At 28.4% G+C, this 18,881-nt stretch overlaps 2 protein-coding genes and 1 long non-coding RNA gene across 14 annotated transcripts in view; 1 reads left to right on the plus strand and 2 right to left on the minus strand.

Moving 5' to 3' along the window:
• The first annotated feature begins 1,175 nt into the window (after positions 1-1,175).
• On the plus strand, positions 1,176-3,560 carry LOC108004056 (uncharacterized). Its single transcript, XR_001767159.3, has 4 exons — positions 1,176-1,382; positions 2,297-2,638; positions 2,721-2,969; positions 3,158-3,560. It is a non-coding gene; the product is annotated as an uncharacterized LOC108004056 (long non-coding RNA).
• LOC108004055 (piwi-like protein Ago3) lies at positions 2,314-7,870 on the minus strand. Its single transcript, XM_062084104.1, has 12 exons — positions 7,731-7,870; positions 6,459-6,792; positions 5,400-5,558; positions 5,114-5,312; positions 4,663-4,976; positions 4,323-4,584; positions 3,887-4,237; positions 3,569-3,819; positions 3,350-3,500; positions 3,083-3,283; positions 2,719-2,910; positions 2,314-2,643 (listed from the first exon to the last, which is right to left on the minus strand). Exons 2-12 carry the CDS (start codon positions 6,785-6,787, stop codon positions 2,314-2,316), a joined length of 2,739 nt encoding a protein of 912 aa, XP_061940088.1. The 5' UTR covers positions 6,788-6,792; positions 7,731-7,870.
• A 1,368-nt stretch (positions 7,871-9,238) lies between these two features.
• Positions 9,239-18,881, minus strand: part of LOC108004011 (cGMP-dependent protein kinase, isozyme 2 forms cD4/T1/T3A/T3B) — a 72,159-nt gene continuing 62,516 nt past the window's right edge. For all 12 annotated transcript variants that reach the window (XM_017066628.3, XM_062084106.1, XM_062084111.1 and 9 more), the window contains 8 exons: positions 14,160-14,379; positions 13,114-13,177; positions 12,563-12,735; positions 12,126-12,272; positions 10,891-11,337; positions 10,476-10,775; positions 10,301-10,363; positions 9,239-10,217 (listed from right to left, as the gene is read on the minus strand). In XM_017066628.3, the coding sequence (XP_016922117.1) occupies positions 10,052-10,217; positions 10,301-10,363; positions 10,476-10,775; positions 10,891-11,337; positions 12,126-12,272; positions 12,563-12,735; positions 13,114-13,177; positions 14,160-14,379 (1,580 nt within the window). In that variant the 3' untranslated portion in view covers positions 9,239-10,051. The remainder of the gene's footprint in view (positions 10,218-10,300; positions 10,364-10,475; positions 10,776-10,890; positions 11,338-12,125; positions 12,273-12,562; positions 12,736-13,113; positions 13,178-14,159; positions 14,380-18,881) is intronic.

The raw sequence follows: 18,881 nt of genomic DNA on the forward strand, positions 1-18,881 counted from the left end.
ACGCAGGTGGGTGGTTGAACCCCTCTTATCACTAATAAGCACGATATAAAGGCGGTTTGCTTCGGGTAAATAGGCTATTGTCAAGGGCAGGACAATTTTTTTCATGCGCAATAGTAGGCACATCAAAACACGGCAGCATTCCAGGTCGATGCGAGAACACACTCCTCTTCCCACACCCCTTATACATATATCGAGCACTTTGCGAAAACACACAAATGGAATTCACGATGTGGTGAATAACACTGTAGCATTACGCATGATGTGTCCTAAACGCAGCTTTCAATTGGACATACGTGAAATCTGTTCACTACAATCACATCTGCTTGAGGTGAAAAATTCGGGTCTCCTTTCGTACCCACCATCCCTCTCTCCCCTTTCCGCCCGCGTGCGAGCGACAAATACCGCGTCACTGTGATCACAAACGTGTGCTTCAACTGTTTTCTTTGATAATCAACTTAAAGATCACACGCTTTCACGGTTTCTTTCGTACACGTCGACGTTCACAAACGACACGCACGTATCTTGAACTTTTTTCCGTCGCACGCCTAGACAGCTAAATAGGCGCTCATGTCCATCTTGTAAAGGTCATGTGTATGGTAAGCTCCGCAGTTGTAAACAAGATGTACGCAGGCGCTAACCGCTCGAATGGCAGCGACGGCGGCGACTCGATACGCGATACGCCACGACCGTAAATACACATACGTACGTACGTATTTACGTACACATGCGGTTGTCTCCTTTCAATGGCGTAACTATTGTATCAACTAAATACTGTATTGCGGTAAATTTTTCTGAAGATCATTTTAATTGAATTATGTTCTTTTAATAAATATAAATTATTGATTTAGATTTATTACTATATCAATGAATATTTATCTATTTTCATTGTTTAATTTGTTTATGAATTTTTAATGAATTTGAAAAATTTTTTTTATGGTTATATATTTTTATGAAAAATTTATCATTTTATCTGTGATAATAAGTTTATATATATGAATCGAAGAATGAATAAAATAGCAAGTATGATAAACAATAATACAATAAAAAATATACGCGATATCATGACAATATTAGTTTTAAATTACGCCACTGCTTTCTTTAATATCTCACACTACATAGAACGTCATAATATAGAGACGTATGCTTACATGAACACGTATGCGTACTTTCAAGTCAAGGTGGACGACTATGGATACACGCATTTCGCTCGCGTAGTTCTGGGTATTGGATCCTCATCGGCAGGGTCGTTTGTAAACACATACATAAGCATAAATAAATTCCTTTAGATTAATTGTCTATACTAATCGTTTTTAATACAGTGTTGAAGAATAAAGTATAGTTTCTAATGAAGAATGATATATAATGTTACACAACTCGAAAAAGTAAACCTACTTTAATGTACTTTAAATTTATGAAACTATAAAGTAAAAATAAATAAATATAAATTAGTCATATATTTTTGTGATGTTATAATAATATATATATTAACAATTAATACATACTTAAATATATATTTTATCGAAATTAAGTACTAGATATTCATATATAAAGTCCAGAATTCGTACTTGCTTAAATTTGAAATTTTTTATTTATGATTCATATCGCGTGTATGATTATTTAGTAATTATTCAAGGCATTAGCCTTATGATAATTAATGTATTCAAAAGGATATTAAATATTAATAAAATTTAAATAATTAGTCACAATAGTTATATTTATAACAAAAATATAAGATATTTATTTCTTTGTATTATAAAATAAAGACTTCATTTTAATCTTATACATAATAATTACAACAATGATATACAATATATCTTGGATTACATTACATGAACTATTTTTATTCAAATATTTCTTGTTTAAATATTTGTCAAAATTGCAAAAATTAAATTAATTAAATTCAATATAATTGCTAAAAATAAAATTTAGCTTTGAACAATACTGTTTACAATTATAAATTCAAGAAATGTAAGATAATTTTTGATTTAATTATTGTAAAAAATTTATCAAGTAATTACTATACGTTATCAAGTAATTACTATACTTTTGTCAATACTATTTTCATACACTAATATAAACTTAAAAAGTGATTTAATGAACTATTTTATAAAGAATAATAGTTTTATTTCTTATCTCTTATTATTATAATACTTTTCAAATCTATAGTTTAATATTTAGTCTATTAATTATTGAAACTATACATATGTAAATATGAGATCTATCATATCAAATTATATTTGATTTGTACTGAGTATTGTATAGTTTTAATTAACAATTTAATAGAAAAATGTTTCAGCCATAGGTAAATATACCTCACAAATAATATAATGTGTCTGCAAGTGATAAATGTGGTTCTTGTTGTATATTTTGACCAACAAGAGAAACAAGCTTATGTGCATATTGACAAGGAGCAGGTACTTTTATAGTACCAGGCCAATTATAATATAAATGACAGAGCTTATATGTTAATCGTTGTATATGATCAGGTTTCATCTTTTTATTGTCATAAATGACAATATAGTGAGTAGGTGATACTGTACCTTGACGTATATTCTGAGAAACTAAAAAGAAATCATAGAGAGCTGGTTTTGTTATATGAGAATCCACAATTGTTCCTGGTGGAGGATTTTTTAGTCCTGTAGGCTAAATATACATAATTTTATTTGTATAGATAAAAAATTTAATCTGTTAATATTTAATTTTTTTTTTTAAACTTACAGATATTTCAAATAACCGTGTATTAATACGTTTCTGAACTACTATTACGGTTAATGTTGGTTGATAATTTATTTCTATGGTTTTAAATGTTGCTAATAATTGTTTTACTTCATATTTAGCAACTGTATCTAATTGTCCATCGCCAACTCCATCTCGGTACACAATAATACGATCTGGATAACGTTTATTTCGCTACAATATAAAAAAATAACGATATATATATATTTAATAATAATATAATATAATTAATGGTAATAATATATATTTATATATAATATAATATATATAATATATATATAATATAATAAAAGTATATAAATATAATAAAGATACATATATATACATATAAATGAATATTACTTACTCTATAGTAAGCCTTTATTGCTGAAATTAAACATATTTGCAATATATCAACTAACTCTTGATGTTTACCTTGTAGGCAAATTTTACTGTGCCAAGATGTTAATAATTTATCTAAGCTTGCTACAAAACCAGCTACACTACCTTTCATTGATTGGCCAACGCCTGAATGATATACATCTATTCCACATATCATACAATGATCCTATATTGCAATAAAATTTAATATTATATGTCTTTAAAATTAAAAAAATGATAAATATTTGCATACCATAGGTATAGCTAATGCCCAAAGTGCTCCACCTAATTTACAATTAATTTGTAAAGCAATTTTTTCTGTTATACTCTTTAATTTATCACCACGAGAAATAGTTCTAGACATAATTACTTGAGAAGGTACAGGCATTTCTACACAGCACACTCTAGACATCAAAAAATATATTTTTAATTTGAAAAAATTTTAATATATATGTTTTATAAAATGTTTTACCTTTTCACTGCAGAATATCTATCAGTTCTATTTGTAGGAAATACAATGACCATTAAATTAACTGTTTGGTCAATATTTTTCTTTAATGCTTGTACATATGTTTCAATTCTATCATCTCTTAAACAAATCATCTGTGGTTCTCTAATATTCATACCTATAACTTTTGCAACATTTTTTAACATACCAACAAACTCTTGTGTACATCTTGTATCTTTTTGACAATATAAAACACACCAATGATTCAAATTAGGCTAAAAATGTGATTATATCTTAAATATTAGATTAAGTTATTAACATATAATATAAAAACATACTTACAGTTCTTAAAACAGTATTTCTACATACTGCAGAACTCCATTCTGCAGGCTTTGCCGGTGGTGGTATAAATTTTGTATTAGCAAATTGTATTTGTTCAGGTCCAAAAACTCTACCTGTAAATTCTGCTATATCAGATTCCAATTCTAAACCCCATTCAGATAATATTTCTCGTGGTACACTATTACTTCGTACTTGTTCTACAAAATGTCTGAATACATCACATCGGGCATTGGGAGACATTTTAGTCAATGAATCAAGATCTTTCATTACTCTAAAATCTGAACGAATACTGTCGCTCAAACTTGCTAAGTAACATAATTCAGGAACCAACAATATCAATTGTTCTTGTGTCTGCATTTAAAATTTGTAGAATGCAAGTAATTGACATTTATGTTTCATGTTTAGTTGATTTCGTCATTAAAATAAAATTACTCACTTCACCAGTAGATAATTTATTTTTGGCACAATGTACTAAAAGTGGTTGACCTTTATCTGTTATTTCTAAATTCCAATGTAATTTATAATAATTTATTAAAGAAATTTTGTCAGTTCCTTTATCAAATTCGTATGTAGGATTTTTATCCCATGCAATATCATCAATACGATAAGTTTTATTATTATATCTTGTAAAAACCGATAATCCAATTAATTCTCTTATAATGATATCTTTAAAATTTGGTTTTCCTCCAAACTTCATCCTGCATCATGTATTTTATGATAAGAAAAAATTAATTTCATAATATTAAAATTTAAATAAAATTATTAATAAATCTTACATTATATCACGTACTGTTTCTGTCCGCATGACACGATGTCGTGCGTCTATGCATAATTTTAAACCTCCATCGTATTCATTGATAGCTGTGACATATCCTGGCCATACTTCTAATTTATGTTGAGGTACGGAATGTATTCCTTTTGGATTAAAACTATGTTGACCAATGCGAACTAAACTGAGAGCTCGCATAACACGACCAAGTAATACATTAAAAAATGGAATATTTTCAGATATACTTTGTTGTTTTTTATATATCACTTTCAATTCCACTTTTGATTCATCCATAGGATGTATAGATGTAAAAAGATTTATCTAAAAATTATATTATATTATATAATAATAGAAATTGGTTGCTTTTTAACTTAATCATTAACAAATTTTTATAGAATATAGTTTTATAAACTTTAACAAATCCTTTTTATTTGTATATTTTGATTTTCATTACTTACATCTTGTTTTAATTTTTGTGGTAGATAAAGTGTTACTCCATCAAATACTTTTGTTCGTCCAAGTGTTTGTACATGTTGATTAAGAAGTTTTCTACGAAGTGGTCGTGAATCAATGTCAGGATTAAATTTAACTTCATAATTAAATAGTCCTTTTGCAGGATCTAACTTAAGGTTAATATAGTTAGCACCCAATTGTATTCTAAAAATTGATTACTATTCTCTAACCTATATTTAAATTTTGTTGTAATTATTAATTACATATACATATATATATATTGATACTTACGGCTCCCCCTCAATTCCTTGATGAGACATTGGTTTACATGATGCTTCAGATTTAGGTTTATTTTCTTGTATTGTAATATCAGATAATTTACCTAATACTCCTGCATCATCAGAAGAATTTTTAGCAATGTTCGGTTGTTGAAGAGTTGTTTCATTTAAACTATAAAAACATATTTTCTTCTGCTATTTACATGTTAAATATCTTTTTTTATAATATATTTTTGTTGTATTTATGATTTTTTTTTAAAACAAAAGATTTTTTAAATGGAAAATAAATTTGAATTACATAACTTGATTGATAATATAATAAATATTCTATTGAACATTTTATTCTTTTTATTACAATAAAAATATTTTTAATATTATATATAATGATTTAAAAATTATTTTTAATATATAATTCAATTTATTAGAAACAATATTTTACTTGTTAAAATTTTGTCTTAATAATTACAATTAATTAAAGTTTACAATATTTATTGCTATTTATAATGTATTTAATAATTATATAATATTATATTGTGAATTTATTATTATGAAAATATTGAAATATATTGAAATATATTGAAATATATAAATATATAAATATATAAGATAAATATTTGAAAAATATGATGAATCAAATTTAAACAATATTTAAACGAATTCTAATATTTAATACTTCAGCTTTCATATAATATCTCATTACACATAAAAAGTTCCAAAAATATTGAAATATCCATAAATTGGAGATTTCTGAGTTAATTTCAAACATTTTTCTTTGTAAAAATTTTATTATGACTTTAATATGTTATAATATGTTATTAACAAAAAATACTAGCTAATCAGAATGTATAGTCTAATTGAACTGCGACTATGGTGTTAGCTATATGTCGGCAATCAAATGTATTGAAATTATATTGAAATTATCTCAGGAATTTTCAGTTTACAGATATTTTGGACTTTGTATATCTAATAAGACTAAAATTTTTATGATTTTTAATTTTGCAAATGTTTTTTATTATATTATTACATATATATATATATGTATATATTTATATAATAATGTTAAAATACATACCTAGTTGTTTTAAGTCTACTAAGCAAAGATCCTCTACCTGAACTAATTGTTTGTATAGGTTTAGGCTGTAATGTTTCACTAGATTTCATTTCTTTTAATACTTGCAACAAACTAGCTCTTCCACGTCCTATTGTAGAACTTGATGGAATTTCAATTACAGATTGAAGATTAAATTCTGTTTGGTTTTTTGATTCTTTGGCATTATTACTTGCATTTAATGTAGATGATATCCCCTGTAATATCCCTTCATTTTCAACTTTTTCCTTTTCTTTTAGAAGTTTTAATAAAATACTTCCTCTTCCTTTGCCAAATTGCTTATCTGCTTCCATTTTTCCTAAATATATTAAGAAAATATAAAGACATTTTATTTTATAATAAAATTCTGTTTTAATTTAATTTTATAATAATTTCTTATATTTGACTATTATAAATAAAAAAACAAACAAAATATAACTATAAATATATAACATATAATATATATAAAAATAATCATCATCAAATTAGTTATATTGGTATTTCTTGAATGAAGAATATAAAAAATATTAAAATATAATATTAAATATATGATAAAAATAAAAATATAATAAAATGATTACTAATAACTATATTGATTACTATAAGTGTATAATATTATTTTATAATAATTTTTTTGTAATATTTTATTATTGAGAATAAGGAGAGAAAATTAAATAATTTAATATTTAAATATAAAAACAGAACTTAATATATAGAATTCAAATATAAATTATTTCTAAAAATATTTTTCTTTTTTTTATAATATAAAATAATATAATAATATTTTGATATAATTATCTATAAATAAAGTGTAAAAATTTAGAAAATATTTGTAGAATTCAAATATATTATATTAAAATAAATAAATATAATATTATATTATAATAAAAAAAAAAAGATGAAATAAAACTAGATAAAAGTGAATTAAAAGATGTTATAATATATTTATTTAAGATAAATAAATAATTAATATAATTATATATTACTATTGTTATTCTTTACTTTTCAAAATAAATAATAATTTTTTAATAAAAAAAATAAAAAAAAATTAAATTATTATTTATAAATAATAAGGTTAACTTTAATATACAAAAAATAATTTTTTATAATATATACCACATGGTTTATTGATTTAAAATATCAATTTATTGATCAAAGTTTCAAATAATATTTTAAGATATATTTATTTACTTTTAATTTATTAAAAATATATAAATTATTAATTTAATTAATAACGTTAATCAATATTTTACTTACCTTGATTAAAATTTTATTTTTTTTGAGAAATAATATTTACAAAGTATAACCCGCGTGTAGATAAGTACTAAATACTTTCAAAATGATAGTCCTTGTAGAAGTAAATAAACTAAATCACGTGACAGAGGCTACAATTCTAGCTATTGGTTGATAACATTGTTGATAATTTGAGAATTTTAGTTATATATTGCTATAATGTTGCTCATTATGAAAATGAATTATATTTAAAATTTTATTATTTTTAAGATAATTTACTTTCTTTACTTTAATATATAAAAAAATAAAAAAGATATTAATATAAAAAAAAATTTATATTTCAAGATTGTAAACAAATTTTGTTTCCTCTATTTTAATTTTTAATTTTCATCATATATTTTCATTTAATGATTTATTTAATAATAATAGAGTTAAATAGATTTAATTCGAAATAATATTTTATATATAATTTAAAAAAAATTTTTTTTTCTAATTTTCGTGTGTATTAAAAACATGTATTTAAAAACAAAGTTGAAACTTTTAAATAAATATTACATATCTTCATAAATTATATAATGTAAATTCTATAATAATTTTAATTAATTATTCTTAATCATAAAAAAAAGGAAAATATATAATAGTTATAAATTATAGTATATATATGTAATTATATTATAATAATTATAAATTAATAAAATCAAGATTTGTTTATTTTAAATAATAAATTTATTTTAGATAACATATATACTTTCTACATATAATTACAAAATATGAAACATAAACTATTTATCAGAGAATTTTTTAAGAATTTTTTATGATTATTTTTATGGACTATGATATGATTATTATGATAATAACGATTTCAATTTCTAATATAAACAAAAAGAGTAAATAATGGAAAAAAAATAAGATAAAAATTATGGAACGCCATCTCTAGAGTGCCTCGAAACAAATATGGACAATGAGAAAATAAGAAAAGAGTAAACTAATTAAAAATTAATCATCAATGTTATCTTTTGAAAACCAAAGACATTTCTTTAAAAATTATCTTTCTAAAAACATTCAAGAGATGGCATTAATAGTCATTTTTACCGTATCTCTTTCCTTTTTCTATTATTTGTTCTCTTTATATTTATGTTTCATTACAGCATTCTAGAGATGGCGCTAATTGTCTAATTTTTACCCTAACTTTATTCTTCTCGCATTAATCTTTATTGATATTTAAAAAATTTTTTAAATTTCTTAAAATAATATAGAATACTAATTTATAAATTAAAAAACTCAATTTTATTATTTTTAATATAAGATTATTTACTTTTTTGTGATAAATATTTTAGTAGAAATAAAAAATTTTATTTCTACTGAATAATTTGATTTAAATAAATTAATAAGTAGACAAATAAATTATAAAAATAAATTTGTTGTAAAACATTTAAAATAATTTTTATATAAGAATATTTTAATCTTTTTTATTCAATTAACTTTCTAATTTCAAATTGGGTATTTCGGCAAATTTAATCAATTACACATGATTAGCATTAATAAAACTTTATTATTGATATTCATTGAACTTTAAGTATATATATGTAATATATATATATTTATTTATAGTCAATTATTTACAAGAGTCACGTTTTCGTATTAATTAATTAAAATAGAATTATTACAATAAACTATAAAGTAAATCAAACAACAATGAATCGGTTATGAGAAGAATTCAATGTGATTCATTCTGCGAAACCGAGTGCACGATTTAAGAATCTGATGGCAAGATGTTTCTTACAATTTGAGCTAACTGAATATCGTGCATGTCGTATGGTCATTCTTTCTATACACACATATCGTATTCGACTTTTACCATTTTTAGATATGGCACTTGACGCATTAGTGCGCATCTCACGATGCCACGTTCGAATTTTTATTTTATCGAACGCGAGCTCGTGTGTGTAAATATTTTTCTAAATCGGATGCAATTTATATCAATAATCTTTATGGATTAATAATCGTCTTGAGTAAAAAATTCGTATGCCTCCTTGGATATTACGGTGCGATCATTTACATCCATAGATTACGTAACAAACACGAAGATTTTTTGAAAAACTTACTTTTTTAATGGCCTGATTCTTTTATCACAGACCAGTTTCGTCTTTATCCATATCATGTTTTTCGATGATCGATGTTATCTATACATCACATATTAGCTTATTGAATAAATGCAGATGCTGATACTCATATTCTCCACCGATCTTTAAACTTTTTCTCGCTATTTGTCGAACACGGTTCGAAGTATCACGTACTTCTTTTTCAAGAGCAATTTCTTTAAAGGAATTATTAATAGATCTTGACTAAAAATCGTTATCCCATCCGGATATATCATCGGGTGGTGGTGGATCTGAATCTGGAGGATACTCGTCAAAGTTCGTTGTATCTGTAGCATTTTGAACTCGCGGCATGATTGGAGGTTCAAGAGTTCTTGCTCTTAATCCTTCCCAATTAAAACCATCGAACCATCTAAACGGATAAATATAATTATTAATAAAAAATTCTTCTCTATTTTTTTAAATATAATTATATTACCATATTAATATACTTACTTGTGTTTCTGTATTTCGCTAATGCCACCCTTTTGGTAACCAAGACGCTCTGCTGGATTGTCCCTTAAATAAATAAAATAGGTAACGTGAATAACAAAATTTAATTAATAAATCAATTATAGAATTATTAGTAGATATATATATATATATTTCGAGTTCAGAGTTTAATTATTACCTGCAGAGCTTTTTAATTAACGCAGTCGCGTTTCGCGTGATAGATCTAGGGAATTCTATAGCGTCGATTCCTTTTAAAATAATGTTATAAGTCTTCATTGGGTCGCCACCAGTGAATGGTGGTGTACCCGTAAGAAGTTCGAACATCAGAACACCAAGAGACCAATAATCGGCACTGATATCGTGTCCTTTATTTAATATAACTTCCGGCGCAACGTATTCAGGCGTGCCACAGAAGGTCCACGTCTTTCTTCCATGATCCAAACGTTTGGCAAAACCAAAATCGACGAGTTTTACATATCTGAAAAATATTATTAGCAAAACGAAAGGAATAATTAAATAATTAAATGAAAATTAAAATATTCTCTTTACATTCCCACATATGGAATCTGTCTGAAAAAAAACAACTTTCTTACCCTTGACTGTCAAGTAAGAGATTTTCCGGTTTGAGATCTCTGTATATAATATTCCTAGAATGAAGATAATCGAATGCTTCTACGACACAAGCAGTGTAGAATCTCGTCGTGCCGTCGTCAAAGTGACCCTTGTCTCTTAAAACGGTCCAAAGCTCGCCACCAAGACAGGCTTCCATCAGCATGTAAAGATACTTTCTATCCTTGAACGTTTTGAATAACTTTACCACGAAATCGCAATCAGCCTCCCCCATAATTCTCTTCTCTGACATAATGTGTTGTTGCTGTCGCGTTTCAACAATCTGGGCTTTCTTCATCTGTTTCAAAGCGAAGGATCTCGAACTGTCACCAGCTATTTGAACTAATTCGACTCTTCCGAAACCGCCCACACCTAGAGTGGCCAATGGTCGAAGATCTTGCAGTCTTAGATCTCTGAATTCCTCGTTCAACCTGTATTATCAGATACACGTGAGCATGATCGTTTATTATCCCTTTACTTTTTCTTTGTTTATTAAATTATTTCTTTTGCACGCCAAGAGCATGAAAGCAAATAAAGATTCTAGATTGGATCTTATATAATCACAAAACAAAAGCTTTTAAAAAAAGTTTAACTAATTAAATTATAAAAACTAATTACAAATTAAACGAATTTTAATTTAGGAATATTGATTATTTCCAAATAAGCGACCACTTATATGAAAGAAGAAGAAGAAAAAGAAAAAAATATAAATTTAATCATCTTGTCTCCAGAAATATTAAATCAAAGATCTAAATTATTCTCAATTACTGCGCTTTTAAATTACATTAATACCATCATGCTGATAAGATTTACGACTAGTTATTATTTTTTCCGTTTCTATCGCTGTTAGTACAAATTGCCAACATGTTTTTTAAAAGAGAGAAAAAAAAGAAAGAGAAAAAATAACAATAAATAAATAAATAAATAAATAAAGAATAACATACAGCTCAATCGTCGAATCATTAGCACGCTGTTGTATCATAACGCGAAACTTACTCTGATATTGTACGCTCTATTCTCCCATCCTAGTTGGTAAGCGTGAAACATAACATACACACATAGGCATACACATAGAGGAGATAGAGGATTTAACAGACGATTCACGATCGCGATTATGGCCGTGTATAATTAGCGTTGATGAGAGTTAACGCGGTTATTAATAATAACACCACGTTTCACCACGATCGAATTACGTGGCGTAGATTCGAAACGCACTCACCTTCTACGTTCAACGAGCTCGTCTTTGTATCGCGTACGAATTTCGTCCAGGGACGAGATTAGTTGATTGAACGTTTCACGGTCTATCACCAGGCAACTCACTCCTTCCGGATCGTCGGCGATTATGTTGGCCGTCCTCAGGTCATCCCTGTGGAAACGTTTCGCGCGATTTAATCATTGCGTGGGCATTGATGCGATCTTTGTACCAAAGATTTCAATTACGGACGATGGAAGTAAGAACGATTCGAAATTTTATCGAAGAATTTTAAAACTGCAATTATTATTTTTATTATTGATTTGATAGTATCACTTGTAACAATACTGTTTTTTCTTAAATATTTAATGTTATTTTTCGTTAATATCTCTTGAAAGTTTTCTTTACGAATACTTCTTTTGATTTTATAATTTTTTTGTTCAAAGTGAATCAAGTAATATTACCCTTGAAGAGCTTTTTCACCGAAGAAATCGCCCTTGCTTAGAGTCCTGATATATTTTTCTTCCGGTGTATCGGGCTGTTTTATCGTGACGCGAACTTGTCCTCTGCTTATTATGAAAAATGTATCTCCTCTCGCTCCTTGCCTGATTATGTAATCCCCATTGTTGTAAAAAGTCTGTAAAAATATGTGCGCATAGTTAATAGATAATACAAGAGTCTTCGACGTGCATTTATTATCGACGAAAGTTTTATATTGTAAAATTTGAACAAGGATTGAAAGTGCGTTATAATGATATTTTTTCAAATTATTATCAAAGATCGAACAAACGTTTTATCTTTTTGGTTTTGCGTCGATACATTTGCATCGTTGTCTTTTCGAATATTTTTGTACGATAATATTTATGTTTTATTGGTTAACATTACTTGTATAACTACATGTTACAACAAATAAATATTGTTATAGGAAATTAGGATTTAGAAACTCGCGCAAGCGAACGTATTAATTGTAATAATTAACGAGAAGTTAAGAGTTAATCGAGATATTTAAATTTACCTCTTCCAATACGTCTGAAATTTTTATTAGAGTCTCCTCGGGCAAATTCTTGAAGATAGGAACGCTGAAACAAAAAATTCGAGACGTTCGTTAAAAACCTAACTTCGTGCTGATTAGTTAATTTTCAAAAGATCTATTAGCGGACAGAAAATTGCTTATTTCGAGTCGGTTGATCGACATTTATTAATTTTCTCCACCATTAATGGGATTTGATTATTTATACAGGAGGGAATATTGAAAAAAATACCTAAAAATAAAAAAATTGGTTAATGAAAAACTGGTATTAATATTCATTTTGTCTATTATTTATACATGTATATATAGTTTTCTTAGTAAACACAAACGAAACTATTCACCAATTTAATCGTTGGTTTATTGTTTCTCATTATTCTTCATCGCAATGATGATGATGATTATGATTCATGATCAAATTTTATTTAAATTCAGATTAATTTTAGACATTTCATAGTTTAAATTATTTTCTAAATCATCATTTGAAAAAGTCTTGAGACGAAATAGGGATAATAAGTTTTTTTTATTTGCAATCTTTGTGTTTTTACTAGTTAAAAGAAAAAAAATTGCAATTAAAACGAAATATTCGAATAAATAAATATTCATTATCTTATTATTTTACTCGATCGTTCACCGAGATTTACAAAAAAGTATATAAGATAAAAATTTATTAATCCTATTGTAAAATATTTATAAGATGTTTAATCATCAAATAAGATAACAATGAGAAGATAAAACTTTACAATAAGATCTCTTCAATTTCCACAGTATATTTGAAAAAATTTTTTTTTTAATATATTTATTACATATCAGATGAACTTTTTCCCCCTACAACGTAACACATTAATAAATATCAAATTAAAAAAGAGATTTATTGATTCATTAAAACTGCAATTATTATAACCTTGGAAATGATGATAATAATAATAATAATAATAATAATAATAATAATAATAATAATAATAATAATAATAATAATAACAACAGTGTATTTTGAAGAAGATTGCATATATGCATAATATAATTTTTATTACCTCTTTAAGAAATCCGTATATTCGGCCTGGCGTGAAAGACCAGTTCTCATCATAATGGTTTGGAAGCATTGTCGGTCGATGGCCCATAGCTGGCAATCGGTAGCTGCTGTTATCGTCGCTGTTCTTTTGCAGTTGTAGAGAATTGCCAGTTCGCCAAGTACCTTTCCTGGTGCCAACGTGCTCAAATATTTACCATCACGCGACACCTCGACCTTCCCCTCTGCAAACGTGACCGAATAATTAATACTTAAATCTTATTAAGCACAACAGGTGCGTCAAACATATCGATCGATTTAAATAATTAAAACTATTTAATTATAATAAGCACAATGTTCAACATTGTTTATTTATAAATCGTTGCTCGGCTTGTTTCTTATTTAAAAATCAATATTGTACGCATAAGATTAATACGAGTGATCATTTCAAAACTATTCAAATATTTAATTTAATATCTCACTTCTCAATAAGTTTTGAGAGAAGTATAATTTATTAATTTTTACTCAGAGAACGTTAATATATTCGTTAGGATATCTATTCGAGTCTAGAGGCCAAAACGATCACAAAAGTTGACGTATAAAAGTGTTGGATAAGGCTTATTCGTTAAGTTGTGTATTTTTACGCATTAGATAAAGGGAGACGAGATAGAGTGAGAAAGCATTATTTTTGTTACATCTTCCCGCCACACCGTGGCGCATGTGTCATTCTGCTTCCATCTCGTTTCATCTTACAACTTTAATCTAAATCGCTTGCAACTTGATAAACAAACTTCAATTAAAATTTTTGTATATCAATTTTATTTTCTATTGGTTTCTGGAACCGATACAAAAAATGATTAAGAAATTATCGAGATATTAAACGATTATTATTACCATTACACTTGTTTCGTTCGAAATTAACATTTATTTCCTAATACAAATATTCGAAAGAAAAAGTTGGACTAATGGCAAAAACCATCATATATCTGCGATGTTTTACCACTCGCGGTTCGCTTTAGCAAATGATTATGCACATTAAATAAGAGTTTTTATCACGAGTTAATATTACCAGCTGGTGGCTGAGTAGTTGGCGCGAAATCGATTATTTCATAACTCAAATAACACCCGTGTCGTTTGTTACGCACGATAAAACCTAGTTCATTAGATACGGGATCTGCCCAGATCCAGTTCCAATAATATTCAAGATCCAGTATTCGACCGATTCACTCCAACTCGAAGGACCGCTGACATTTCGATCAATTAGGTTAGCCAAGGTGTCGTGTGTGTCGGATAATTTAATTGCAACGTGACATTTATCGGAAATCGTCTTCGGTGGAAAGGTTAGTTAATATTAAAGTAGAATATGAACTACGTGTTTAATATTGAACCTATATTTTCGCGTACCAACTTTTCTTTTAGAGAATCAATCCTCCACTTAACACTTTGCGTGATGAACATCTTACGCATCTCTTTTCTAAAATTATGAAAATAAAGCGTATACAATATACGCTTATTTGCTATCGGATTTCTCGACACGAATTTGATATCAGCAGAAGAAGGACGATCGAACTGCTTTCAATTCGGCGGTTGTCACATTCGAGGAAGTTGCGTTGGTGTAAAAGATTGCCCCTCGAGGAATCAATGTTTTTTCAACGTTTGTCGACGTATAAATAGGCGAGGACCGGATGCAATGAGCGTATGCAGTTATCTCAGACCCAATCCCTTGGCTCACAATGGGTCTATTCATGAAAGCATCCGGTACCTGTGCGGTTTTCTGTTCGTCTACCGTTAACGTGTGCATTGTGTACGCGATCTCCTCGCCCACGTTTCTTGCCTCGATTAGACTTTGTTTCGTGTCACTCGTGTTACCTACGGGTCAAACAATTCGTTGAGACCCCTGTTATGCAATTTATTCCCTTCGTTTCCATTCCATTCGGGGAAATGGAGACGAGAGAAGCGATACCTCGATCGGAAGTTTCCTTATTTGGAATCGATTTCCCAATTTTAACGCAACAACTCGATGAAAGAGGAGGGAATATTCAATTAATAATAATTCGATTTCGACCTTTCCCTCGCCTCGAAGCAAGCTGTGAGCGAGAGTTGATCGGTGAAAATCTGCTAATTGATTAACAAATCCCATAAGGCCGGCCATTGGAATTCTTGGAAACGAGTAAATAGTGACAATGCTCTCTCTCTCTGTAAACGAATCGGCTTCATCCCGCTCGTTAGTACGTTTCTTTTCTAGGAAAACCGCGATGCAGAAATAGCTTCGGCAAGGGAGAATAATTGTTAAATGAAAGCGATTAGCCAATCATAGCCGGCTATTGCTATAAATATTCATCACGAGTCGGTAATAATCGGTTGCCTCGATGGAAACTTCAGGTTGATATATTACTGACGCATTTGTAGAGGAAAAGATGGGAGAAAGAGAGAGAAAGAGAGACAGAGAGAGAGATCCATGAACGTGAGTTCTATAATAAATGACATTTGGTTTTCTCTGGGTGTTGAGAAACATTTATTTATTTCTTGCATTAATTTCTAACTATATCGATTGTTTATTAATCTCAAGTTTTACATATTATTCTTCTTTAAAATTTTTCTTAATCCAAATTACCGATTTATCTTCCAAATATTCCAAATATTTGTCGAATATTATCACAGATAAAATAACAATAACGAATAATCATGATTATTAAAGACAAAAAAGATAGTTTATTAATTTCATTAATTTCGTCAGACTTGGAAGATCATCGACTTTTCCTGACCCAAGGCAAAGTTCAATGTTCTAAATATCAAAGTTTCTACGCTAAACGCAGCAACTATCTAGCACTTCTGCTTTCTCTGATCGTTCCTCGCATAAAGATCACGAGGACACGTGAAAGCTTCATTTTTGCGAAGTTGAACAAGCTCTTGGACCGTGTTCCTTGACACGTAACTTGTTCCACCACTCGGTACATCTCGTATATCTGTCGTGGAGGCGTGATCCTCTCGATTAAACGAGGCCACAGTCGCTTCTTCTTCCATGAATCTTTTCGCGCTTCCCTTGTATTTCGCGAAATGCTTGATTTATCCTCGTGTCCAATTTAAAGCTTCGAAAATTTATTCACTTTGGACGCGATACATTTGAGAGTAAAACACGTTTGCGACTTTTTACTTGGGGAAAATACTCTCGAGAGCATCTCTCGAAAGATAATCTTCTAACAAGTCTTAAGTTTAGATTTGTTCTTGATAGTAATGGACACTGAAAAAGAAGGTTATTCTAGAACAACCCTAAACAGCATCCATCGAAAGATAACCTTTAAAGTTTAATTCAAAAATGAAATCATCCATAAATAATATCCATTAAAATATAAAAAAAGATCCATTTTTAAGAAAGAGAACTCTCAAAAGATAATCTTTAAATTTAAGAAGTTTGAAACACGTTTAAATCTAATTCAAAGATTCGAGAATTGTTCTTGAGAGTATTTGGACATTGAAGATGACGATTACTTTTAAACAGTATCCGTTGAAATCACGTAGAAAAAGATCTATTTTTAAGAAAAATAACTTTAACTTTAAGTTAGATCTTAATTCAAAAATGAAATCTTCGAGAATTGTAACTAATGGACAATGAAAATGACGATTACTCCTGAACATTCCTAAACAGCATCCATCAAAAGATAACCTTTAAATCTGAGAAATCTTAAACACGTTTAAGTTTTAATTCCAAATTGAAAATAATGATAACTTTCAAACACTTTTAAACAAGATTCATTAAAATCATAAGAAAGATAACTTCAAATTTAAGAAGTCTAAGGTTTAAATCTTGATTCAAGAATCAAATCTTTACTTTTAAAATCCATCCATTAAAATCATGTAGAAAAGCATCTACTTTTAGAAGAAAGTGAACTAACAAATACGAAGATAGAAATTTTGATCAGCTCAATCGAGATGAAAATTTTCCAACTTCCTATAACGTGTCAATGATTCGTTAGTAGTTTTAGCCGTGAAAGGGTTAAGGGAAGGAGGCAGTCCACGGCCGTATTGTCCCGTGAACGTTGCTTTCACTTCCTCGCGTGCATATAACGTGTCCTGTCAAGAACGAGCAGTTACAAAGAGACTTACGAACCGGTTTCGAATCGATGCGATTCTCCAGGTTGGCTGACATTCTTGAACCCTCGCATGGAAATCTATCAGATCTATCCATCTCTCCAACTTAAATTTAACTTTCCTCCAACCGAGTACAAACTACTCGACTTCTTAAATCATCCTGTAATAATACCACTTACGACAATTACAAAGAATCCAAAGACAGACACGATTCTGAGTCAAAATGAGTCAGAACTCATAAATATATAAATAATACGAGAATTTGCGATCGTTACTTTTTACCCTCTTATATCCCTTTTATAAATATCGTGAAAGATTCGTTTAAAAAAAAAGAGAAATTAACAGAGACGCGAGTGTATCGAAGAATTAATTAACTTACCGCACACGTACTTGAAATAATGAAATTCTTATTAAATTATAATTTTAATTCTCTCGTGAGAACGAAGAAGCTTCTCTCTCATCGTGATTTACTTAACCCCGTGGAATAAGTTGACGCGTAGCAGAGCCGGTGGCATCGTTATGACCACTTTCTGCTTCGAACTCTGTTCTCACAGCCGGTAACGGAGAAAACGAGACCCCGTGTGCACCTGAAGGTTAAACGTTCAACCATGATGAAAGCAACGCGTACCGATAAAAATTCCTCGCGTGACGGATGCCC

This window comes from Apis cerana, linkage group LG13, assembly GCF_029169275.1.
Source record: "Apis cerana isolate GH-2021 linkage group LG13, AcerK_1.0, whole genome shotgun sequence".
NCBI lineage: Eukaryota > Metazoa > Arthropoda > Insecta > Hymenoptera > Apidae > Apis > Apis cerana.

Bases quoted from the DNA above. Each gene is read 5' to 3' on its own strand.
- LOC108004055 (XM_062084104.1), bottom strand. From the start codon at position 6,787: ATGGAAGCAGATAAGCAATTTGGCAAAGGAAGAGGAAGTATTTTATTA. The intron at 4,977-5,113 runs GTAAGTAATGAA...TATAATTTTTAG, and splicing joins CACAAAAATTAAAACAAGAT to ATAAATCTTTTTACATCTAT. The intron at 3,820-3,886 runs GTAAGTATGTTT...TCACATTTTTAG, and splicing joins GAAATACTGTTTTAAGAACT to CCTAATTTGAATCATTGGTG.